Here is an 11,073-nt window from a genome sequence, read left to right on the forward strand (position 1 = left end):
ATAGTAAAGTAAATAATTTGCCCAAAACTGTGAAAACATATACAAGTCTCTTCGACTTGCTGAAATCCTGAAATGCTATTCTACATATCTGACACAAACTATAAGGGATGCAGTTTAATAAATCTGGATGGTATATGGCTGAGAACAGCTGCTGTAAGGCCACTAAGTGTGTTTTCAAAATGTTAAACACTATACATCTCACACACATCTCAAATGAGCAAAAATAGCAGTTAATGAATGTATAGTTGCAAATTAAAATTTTCAAAGCCACAGTAAACCTCAGCACCTGCAATGACATAATCAGGACAAGTCTATCAACAATTTTTACAGATACTGTACTTACTCCTTTGCTTCTTTATTCAATTACGCATTTATGTTATCAAAGTAATGTTAATGTAACAAAACAAATAATGTATTCAGGAATACCATCACAAGGGTCCTGCCACTGATTCCAATTTAAGATATGATAAAAATAATTAGCATCTCCAAGAAGCATTGCAGGAAGGTCATTGTGACTTATTTACAGCATTGTGACAAAGAGATAATAACCACTAGGAAAACAGTACTTTCTTCCCTTCAGCCTGCACAAACTCTACACTGGGAGGTTTCCTAGCCTTCTGGAGCAGGTTTTGAGGGTCCTCACTAAACTGTAAGGAGGGAACATCCCCCACCCCCCAATATCACCAATTTCCTCAATTATTTTTTAAAAATCTGCCTAACACATACACAAATCCAAGAACATTTCTGCAGTGCACATTTACATACATCTTTTAATGAGCTAATGCTATATATTTAACACTATTAAGATTATCAACAGTACTTCACTACAAAAATAATTATAGTTTCTTGACTCGTGGGCTCATAGTCTAAATGAGGCAACCAAATAGAGACAGTTGGAGAAGTCCAGAGATTGACAAAGAGTAACAAGGATGAGTTTGGGTTAGGGTTAATGATTAAGATGGACTATCAAACTCCTAGGTTCCACATAAAGAAGTATGTTCAGGTAGGTAAAAGTGCAGCAAGTATCTAGAATATGTTCCATGAAATTCTGCTACTACAAACTAAGTTATACCCTACAAAGTGTAGACCATGTGGTCTATATAGAGCAAAATATGTCAAAAATGTTGCTGTAGCTAGCAAATATTTTATCAGCGTACTTGCTTGGGGTTATCTAATTTGTCACAGACTGACGAGCAATAGTAAAAAAAAAAGCACTCAGTTTAAAAAAAACATTATTTCTTCTGGGAATTTTACTAACTGAAAGGCCAGTTACACATGCATTTCCGATGTACAATACAGTAACTAACACTTTTTTCCATTAGCAAATCTAGGCAGGGTGCATTCCAACAGAGCATTGCTACATTACAAGGACACAGAGGATACATTTCAATCCACAGCATGATCTTGATCAGTGAGGAACCATTTCATCGTAAGTGTAAATGAAAGCGCTGTAGTAATAGGAATTAATCCCAAAAGTGTAATACATCCCCCCCCCAAAAAAAGAACACAGCATTTATTAATTTATATGTGAAGAAATATGTTTAAACTCATTCTTAGAATGAATATTCAACCAGCTGTCTGCACATAGCAACACTGACTCTAATATTTTAGCCAAGTTGACAGTATATTTGGCTCAGACCCCACCTTGTTTTCTTTCTTCTATGATGCATCTGCACTGTAGAATTAATGCAGTATGACGCCACTTTAACTCCTATGGCTGAATGCTATAGAATCCTGGAAGTTGTAGTTTTGTAAGGCATTAACACTATCAGATAAAGAAGGTTAAAACTTTTATAAAACTGTATCTCCCTTGATTCCATAGCATTGAGTCATGGCAGTTAATTCTACAGTCACATTTAAGTCCAATACAGCATAGGCTTAAACTATGGTAATCCTATTCCCCAGCTGTTATATGCAGATAGTGACAGCACAAAGAGGAAAATATTTTCTACATTTGGAAATACTTCATGCAAATGGGAACTCTTGATGGCACGGAGAGTACACATTATTGAAAGTTTTTCTTTTTAGGCCCTTGTTCTTCCTGGGAAGAGGAGTGACAACACAGAGGAATTACACTGTGGAATTAATACAGTTTGACACCACCTTAATTGCCATGGCTCAATGCTATGAAATCATAAGAGCTGCAGTTCTACAAGGTCATTGGCCTTCTCTGTTGAATAGTCCTAGTGCCTTACCAAAGGACAACTCCAATGATTACGTAGCACTGAGCCACGACAGTTAAAGGGACATCAAACTTCATTACACTAGAGTCTCGCTTATCCAAGCCTCTGGATTATCCAAGCCATTTTTGTAGTCAATGTTTGCAATATATCATGATATTTTAGTGCTAAATTCGTAAATACAGTAATTACAACATAACATTACTGTGTATTGAACTACTTTTTCTGTCCAATTTGTTGTATAACATGATGTTTTGGTGCTTAATTTGTAAAATCATAACCTAATTTGATGTTTAATAGGCTTTTCCTTAATCCCTCCTTATTATCCAAGATATTCGCTTATCCAAGCTTCTGCCGGCTCGTTTAGCTTGGATAAGTGAGACTCTACTGTACTTCTAAAGTAAAGATGCATCAAGAGAAAAAAAAACTATCATGATTTACTTGCTCACATATAGTAGATGTCCAAACAGGGCTTAAAAGTTATAGAATGCTGGGGAAATGGAACAGGAAGTCAGTGGCTTCTGTGCGTCAATATCAAACTCATGAGCTTGAAATCAATCTCTTCCATTGAAGTCACATACCTGGCTTGACAGGTGCTTGGCACCAGAGTACTTGGTGTGTGCGTAATGTCCGTAGGCATGGCGTCTTCACAGTCTTGACCTTGTGGCACATCACATTGTTGAAAAGAGGACTGGAGCAACTAGTTACAACGGTACGCAGGAGGCCTGCCATGTTGCCCAAGATGCAGCAAGAGGGATTACACCTTTAGAGCCACACACCTGTCCTGTTGGATACATATTAAAATGTTTGATTTTCAGCAAATAATGGTACCAAAGACTAAGAACTCTGGGGGAGAAGAGCGGTATATAAATAAAACAAAATAAAATAAATGATGTGCCTGATAACCTAAGATCACAATCCACAACCCTATATCAGTGAGAAATGAAAAAGACCCACAAACCTTTCTTTGTAATTAAATTATATTTAGCAACATTTCCAGACCTTCTGTATCTTAAGAATGTATATGGAAAACATGTTTAACAAAAAAATACAATATGGGTCATGATACTGTGCCATAGTTTAGTTGCAATACAACTTGAGTATCCCTTATCTGGAATTCCAAACTCTAAAATTTTCCACATGAGATAGTGATACTGTATTTCTTTGATTCTAAGACGCCACTGATGGTAAGACACACACTAATCTCAGTACTATCAACAGGAAAAAAAGCTTCATTTATATATACATTTTAAGATGCACCCCATTTTTAGAGATGTTCTCTTGGGGGCATCCTAGAATTAAGGAAGTATAGCACTTTGGTTTTCAATATACACAAATCTTGTTTCATGCACAAAAATATTTTAAAAATTATATACAATTATTTTCAGAATATGTATATAATATGCGTATTAAACAAATGAATTTCGTGTTTATACAAGGATCCCATCTCCAATATATCTCATTACGTATGTATTTACAGTGTATGCAAATACAAATATTGCAAAATCAAAAATATTTCTGCTACCAAGCATTTCAGATAGAGAATGCTCAATATGTATTTAAATTTTAAAAAAAATTACTATTCTATCCTAGACATGGTGAAAGTTTTTCCACAGCAATTTAGTAGAAAGTTAAACAAAATGACCAGAGTGGACATGTCTGATTCTGTGTAAGGCTTCATCTTACATTCATAAATCTATTCTATATCATATAGCCTTTAACTTTACATTTTCAAAAATGCCATCATTATCTTCCAGTGACTTACAACAGGTTTGCGATACAATCCAACAGCAATGAAATTCAATGAGGGTTTTAATCAGCGTTTTCAATGGGATCTAGATGTCATTATTAGCAGACTCAGTAAATCCAGCTGCCTGCCTTTATGATGTTTTCCCTCTGAAAATAAATAAGTTCAAGCTAACTATATTGCAGTCTTCATCCTTGAAAACAAAGACAGTCGATAAGGGGAATTTTTAAAAAAGAGTGTTGATAACATTTGACACAGATTTTTGACGAAATACCACATGCTGTACAATGGCACATACAAGTAATTGATAATGCTGGTACTAACTAATAATGCACAATCTATAAATTAAGATATATTTCCATTGACAATCTAACTAGATTTACTGCAACCATAGTAACATCTGAAAAATTCAAAATAGCAGCTGTGTGCAGTAAACATGCATATCCTCACTGCAACATAAACCGTTCAAATCAAAGATCCGTTATTTTAATAACTGAATTCCACACTTTGCAAAATAGGAAGTACACAGAGTAGGCAAGCTAATTTGTCACCTGCAATGAATTAATAATCAGCAGCTGGAAATACTCACTTGACCTCAAAGAAAAACCAACACAGAATCACCCTGACTACATTTACAACATAAGTCTAATGAACTCTAGGCAACATTTTTCCTACTAGTTCCTTTTTATTATCTAAAAGAAAGCTATAATATTTCAAGATTATCCTTCCCCCAACTTGATGTATGAATAACAGAAGTTTCCAGCAGGCAGAGTTTCTAAGGAAACTGCTATAAATAGAAACACTGTGAGCACTGAGACCGACTTGTGCCACGTACTCAAAGGATACTGAAAAATATGCAATAATATACTTCCCCCAAACAAAAAGAGAACTCGTATCATTTGCAGCACCTCTACAGTTCTCAAAGGCAAACAGATGGCAAATAAAAGCATTTGCTTGAATGAATAACTGACGTTAGTGTCCCGAGTCTCCAAGCATGACCACGTCTGCAGGAAACACAAGAAGCAGAAATCCCCATTCATTAGTAAGTGCCAATTGGTTGCTTTGCAGAAGGCAGAGTTATGCATAATTTTGCACCCATCGCACACGATTGGACACAACGGCTTATCAATCACCGACTAGAGTCAAGTTCATTCATTAAGGGAGGGCCTTGTGAAAGCTGTCTCAATGTCATGAAGTTTAATTTATGCAACCTCTTGCTACTATCCAATCACTTACCAAGGCACAAAATTTCAACTGTTCTTCTCAACCACCGCACGTGAAACTAGAAAGCAAAACTCTTGTTTTACATGTACTCTGTCCACTGATTATACTTGCTTTTTCCTTGTCTACATCATAAGTTTTCATTCTTTTTCATTCATTGGATACAAATATACTCAACGCATGCCAGTTTTTATTTGTTTCCTACTTCCACATATTAGCAAAATCTCTCATTCTAACATCTGCTCAACCAAAGATACTAGTGCCAAAGAAGGTGTTATCTCAGTTTTCAAAAAAAGATGCTTTTTCATCTGCAGTTTTTCCACTTTTGGAGGGTCTACCATAATCTGCAAAACTAAGAACAATTTAAAATGTATCTTTTAAAAAGGCAACAATAAAAAAACAGTAGCACGTATTATTAAAAGGTTTTCACTTTAAAAGAGACATTTCCGTCTGTTATGTCTAAATGAAGATTCAGCTAGTTTACCCTCATCTAATCAATACTGATTAGGGAAGGTATGGACAAAGTTTGGCTCTCCGGGTATTTATTTTGGACTTGAACTTGCACAATTCCTAACAATTTACCAGCTGTGGAAACAAAACAGTTTCCTTGAAGTTGGCCAAAAATGAGAATTTGGATATCATCAACAGGCTGGTGTAACTGAAGCCCCAAACTCCTGATAGTCTGAGTAGTTTAATGTATATGCTAAATGACATAGGGCAACATAGAAGTCTTGGGGACTTCACAGAGGATAAACAGGAGTCCTTCAGCGCCAGGAGGAATAGGCTTAGGCCTATTCTACATTACTCTATAGCCCAGGATCAGATCCCAGATTATCTGCCTTGAACTAGATTATATGTGTCTACACTGCCAGATAATCTGAGATAAGCAGATAATCTGGGATCAGTTCCTGGGATATAGGGAAGTCTGGAAGGGGCCTCAAGGTGCATATACACTGTAGAATTAGTACTCCTTGCTCTAATGGCTCAATGCTATGGGATCGTGGGAGTTGTAGCTTAACAAAGTCTTTAGTCTTATCTGCCAAAGAGTGCCCAACTACAAATCCCAGGATTCAATAGCACTGACCCATGGCACTTTAAGTGCTGTCAAGATTTATTAATTAATGTAATAATGTTTTGGTGTAGAAGATGCGCTCATAGAAATGCGTGCCTCCAAATCCCACTGCAGCAAGGTGGCTTAGAAATCTATAATAGTCAATAATAATACTGAGAGTTGCTGACTTCCCAGAGAACCATAAAGGTCCTACTGCCCCATCTATCCTGTTGTGGATCATTCACCAAGATGGCCAAAGCCACCTCTCTCCCATAACAGGACCTAAAGACAGACTGAAATGGAGCGAACCCAGAAATCCCTAGACTTGAGATACTACCACACACAATCACAGAATCACAGTATGAACCCTGTACACCAGGGTTAAGCGACTGAGGAGGGAAAGGAAGGGACCTGAGGCTGTGAGGAATTGTGGGAGTTGAAGTCCAAAACACCTGGAGGGTCAAACTTTGCCCATGCCTGCAGTATACATAAGGGATAAATTCCAGGATAATACACAGGGGATAAATTCCAGGACCTCTTCTGCCCCACAAAGACGTGAAACTGTAGATAATATCAGTCTCTATGTTCTGACTATATCTGGGCCAGAAAAGTGCTTGTAGATGTTCATGAGAAAGTACCCACGGGTTTTATAAAGAAGATGTCTTAAATCCTCCTTTAAAGCAGGCCCTAGAGAAAAGTTTGACTTAATGTTGATGATGATGATAACTTTCAAAGCCACACATGTTGCCCTCTGGCCATTAACTTCACATTAACTTCACAAGGGTGCAGCTCGGGAGAACAGACTTGCAATTTTTGACATCTTGTGGGATCTTAATAACCAACCTGAATGCTGAAATAGTTCTGTCTCACGCTCGTTGCCAGGTCCTCCCCTATCCTCAAAGGCAGAATCTCCTTCTGTATGTTCTTGCACAGCAGGGCGTTTGACTGTATGGCCTTTGTGGTCCCCTTCCAACCCAATAGGTGCATCTATACTGTAGAAGTGGTGCAGTTTGACACGACTTATAAACTGCTCTAGCTCAATGCTATGGGATCCTGAGAGTTGAAGACTGATGAAGCAGAAAAGGCTACATACATTCTAAACCAGTGGTTCTCAACCTGTGCATCCCCAGGTGTTTTGACCTACAACTCCCAGAAATCCCAGCCAGCTTACCAGCTGTTTGGATTTTTGGGAGTTGAAGACCAAAACATCTGGGGACCCACAAGTTGAGAACCACTATTCTAAAACTACACTTCCCAGTATTCCATAACATTGAGCCAGGGCTCAAACTGCATCCATTCTACTAAATCAGTGTTCCCCAAACTTTGCTCTTCTAGATTTTGACTCCCAGAATCCCTGTCCATTGGCTACAACAGCAGAGGCTTTGGGGAGTTGAAGTCCAAAACACCTGGGAGACCACAGTTTGGGAATCACTAATGTAGATGCACCCTAGGATTCAAACAACCTTAATGCCTTAGGGCCAGCTAATCACCTCATAACAAAAAATTCCCCCAGGCAGAAAACAGCCACGCTCTGAAGCTGCAAGGGCTATTCAATGCTAATCTAATCGATAGACCTATTGACTTGGTTAGCGATCTAACAAACAGAGACCTATTGACACAGTTAGAATAGACTTCTTGATACAGCTAGTGGAGATCTAATAGCTAGAGTAGACCTCTAGTAGACCAACATTCACACTTCCCTCAAACAGATACTTCTTTCTCCCACCCTGGACAATCCACAGATATATAAACCACACTTGCCTAGTTTCCAACAGACCTGGGGATGCCTGTCATAGATGTGGGTGAAACGTCAGAAGAGAATGCTTCTGAAACATGGCCATACAGCCTGGAAAACTCACAGCAACCAAGGGATTCCGACAACACAACCTTAATGCAAGTTTATTTCATGCTTGTTCCCCTACTTTTTATAGAACTGAGACAGTCTGACATCACTTGAACTGCTGTGGCTCAATGCTATGGCCTCCCAGAATGTGTAGTTCGCTGAGGCACCTGCGGGCAAAATTCCTTAAAAAGCTACAACACCCAGGCTTCCATAACATTGAGTCAAGGCAGTTCAAGTAGTGTCATATTGTGTGACACTACTTGCAGTGTAGGTCAGTGGTTTTCAACCTGTGGGCCCCCAGATGTTTTGGCCTTCAACTCCCAGAAATTCTAACAGCTGGTAAACTGGCTGGGATTTCTGGGAGTTGTAGGTCAAAACACCTAGGGACCCACAGGTTGAGAACCAATGGTGTAGATGCATCCTAGGGTAAAAAGATAAGGTAAAGGTTTCCCCTGACGTTAAGTCCAGTCATGTCTGACTCTAGGGGTTGGTGCTCATCTCCATTTCTAAGCCGAAGAGCCGGTGTTGTCCGTAGACACCTCCAAGGACATGTGGCTGGCATGACTGCATGGAGCGCCATTACCTTCCCGCCGGAGCGGTACCTATTGATCTACTCACATTGGCATGTTTTCGAACTGCTAGGTTGGCAGGAGCTGGAGCTAACAATGGGTGTTTACTCCGCTCCTAGGATTTGAACCTGCGATCTTTCGGTCTGCAAGTTCAGCAGCTCAGCGCTTTAACACACTTTGCCACCATCCTAGTGTTGATGCACCCAATGATTATGTGAAACCATAATAAGCAAATGCCTCTATCTCATACTCAATCCCACCCTTTCAAACATGCCAAAAGGGCCTCTTTAAATCCCGAAGGGCTCAAACAAGGTCACATCCTCCTTTTCCCGAATACTGTTCTTTTGACCTCCACGCAGCAATGTTGACTTTAGCAACTGCTGCCTGTCTTATTCCAACGGAAAGAAATGAGAGAGGAAAAATAGTTCCCACTGGCACACAATAGCATTACTATTTATTAATTATTGTCTCTGATCCCAATTATTTTTGCCACACAATAGGAAACGCTCAAAGGCCATCGGGATGTCATCTTTACTAAAAAAAAAACTTCCCTTTTCTCTAAGGGAAAGCATGACAACACTTCCCACTCGTTTTGTAGCAGCGAAGGCCAAATCACTATGGAGTTCTTGACTCTCCGGGGAGAAGAGGCTCGCTGACACGCGCCACGGCGCGCGTTCACACGTTCAGATTCGAATAGAGGACACAGGGCCCGCCCTTTCTCCAACCCAACTTGGAAAACGCATAGGATCTGTATCCATTTGGAGTAAATGTTGCAGGGGCTTGAAAAATGGGGATGGTATTGAATCCGGTTCCAGTTCAAAGGGAAGAGGAGGAGGAGGCGGGGGCTTTGTTTTCCCAGGCCGTGGATTCCCCAATCAACCCTCCTGGGATGGACGCAGAGAGAGAGACCCAAAGAAAGGCACATTGCTGGGTGCAGAACCCAAAGGCGTCTGAATGGAAAGCCTTGATGGGTGCAAAAAAAGTCTTAGGGAGAAAATAGCAAGCGCCCTACCTCTTGCCGCCTTTGCAATGCTGCTGCAGCTTGACCTTGTTCCCGGCTCGCCGAAGCCGGCGCGAGACGGAAGGGGAAAAAGGGGGCAAAAAAAAAAAAAGCCAGCGCGAGGCCCCGGCCAAAAGGGGCGGGGCTTGAGCCCTCTGGCAACGCAGACCAAGAGAGAGAGAGACGGAGGGAGGGCAAATCTCGAGCCGCCCACGTGACGGCCCCTTTGGCGGCTCCATAGCGCTGCAGTCCCTGGAGTGCGCATGCGCCACTCGGCTTCATGGGCCTGTTGAGGCAGATCAGGCTTGGGCCAACTTGGGCCCTCCAGGGGGTTTTGGACTTCAACTCCCACTTAAGCGGCTGAGGGGGCAAAGGCAGGGGCCTGAGGCTGTGAGGAATTGTGGGAGTTGAAGTCCAAAACCCCCTTGGAGGACCCAAGTTGGCCCAGGCCTGATATTCACAGCTTCAGAAGCCTAGATGGAAACGTTTCAGTCAAGGATTTCATCTATGGCAGTGGTTCTCAACCAGATGTTTTGGCCTTCAACTTCCAGAAATCCTAGGTAAGGTAAACTGGCTGGGATTTCTGGGAGTTGTAGTCCAATCTATGAGAATGGGGAGCACTTTGAGCTCATACATAAAGCAGCTCTTCCTCCCCTCGCTGGTTTATTGTGAAGAGATTATGCAGATAAGAGATCGCATCAAGGTGTGGCTGTCTAGACAGCCCGGGCTTTAACATAGCAAATTAACCACCAGCTGCAGTAAATCTTGTCAGTCCATGGTTGACAGTTCGAAGCCAGAGTCAGGGTGAGCTCCTAGTCTTTAGTCCAGCTTCCACTAACCTAGCGGTTCGAAAGCAAAATATGTGAATAGATAAATAAGTACCGCTTAAAAGCAGGGGAGGTATTTTAAAGGCACCCATAAAGAAAAATGCCATAAAGATGCCATAAAAATGCCGGACAATTGGACCAAAAAAGGAGGAAGGTTATGAACAGCATTTCGGCAGGGAGATGGAGCGACAGCACCCCCATGGCCGGAACCAAGCACAAGCCTCCAATATGCCGAAGATGGGGAAAAGCCTATATATAGTATACTAGCTGTGGTGGTATGGGAAATAAAGTATTGAGGAAATGGTGGTAGTTAAGGTCAAGGGTAAAGGTTTTCCCCTGACATTAAGTCCAGTAGTGTCTTACTCTGGAGGTTGGTGCTCATCTCCATTTCTAAGCCGAAGAGCCGGCGTTGTCTGTAGACTCCTCCAAGGTCATGTGGGATGACTACATGGAGCGGCGTTACCTTCCCGCCGGAGCAGTACCTATTGATGCACTCACATTTGCATGTTTTTGAACTTCTGGGTTGGCAGAAGCTGGAGCTAACAGTGGGGGCTCTCTCCGCTCCCCCAATTCAAACCTGTGGCCTTTCAGTCCAGAAGTTCAGCAGCTCAGCGCTTTAACACGCTGCGCCATCA

At 41.1% G+C, this 11,073-nt stretch overlaps 1 protein-coding gene across 3 annotated transcripts in view; it reads right to left on the reverse strand.

Moving 5' to 3' along the window:
• nnt (nicotinamide nucleotide transhydrogenase) overlaps positions 1 to 9,783 on the reverse strand; it is a 58,109-nt gene extending 48,326 nt beyond the window's left edge. The window contains exons 1-3 of one of the 3 annotated variants that reach the window (XM_008102818.3): positions 9,624 to 9,781; positions 3,946 to 4,076; positions 2,762 to 2,964 (exon numbers count right to left, since the gene is read on the reverse strand). In XM_008102818.3, coding sequence (XP_008101025.1) covers positions 2,762 to 2,912 — 151 coding nt within the window. In that variant the 5' untranslated portion in view covers positions 2,913 to 2,964; positions 3,946 to 4,076; positions 9,624 to 9,781. Of the gene's footprint in view, positions 1 to 2,761; positions 2,965 to 3,945; positions 4,091 to 9,623 lie in introns of those variants that run through there. The other 2 variants (XM_003216224.4, XM_062972428.1) reach the window with 2 other exon arrangements.
• Positions 9,784 to 11,073: the final 1,290 nt, after the last annotated feature.

The sequence above is a fragment of the Anolis carolinensis genome, chromosome 2 (genome assembly GCF_035594765.1).
Source record: "Anolis carolinensis isolate JA03-04 chromosome 2, rAnoCar3.1.pri, whole genome shotgun sequence".
Lineage (NCBI taxonomy): Eukaryota > Metazoa > Chordata > Lepidosauria > Squamata > Dactyloidae > Anolis > Anolis carolinensis.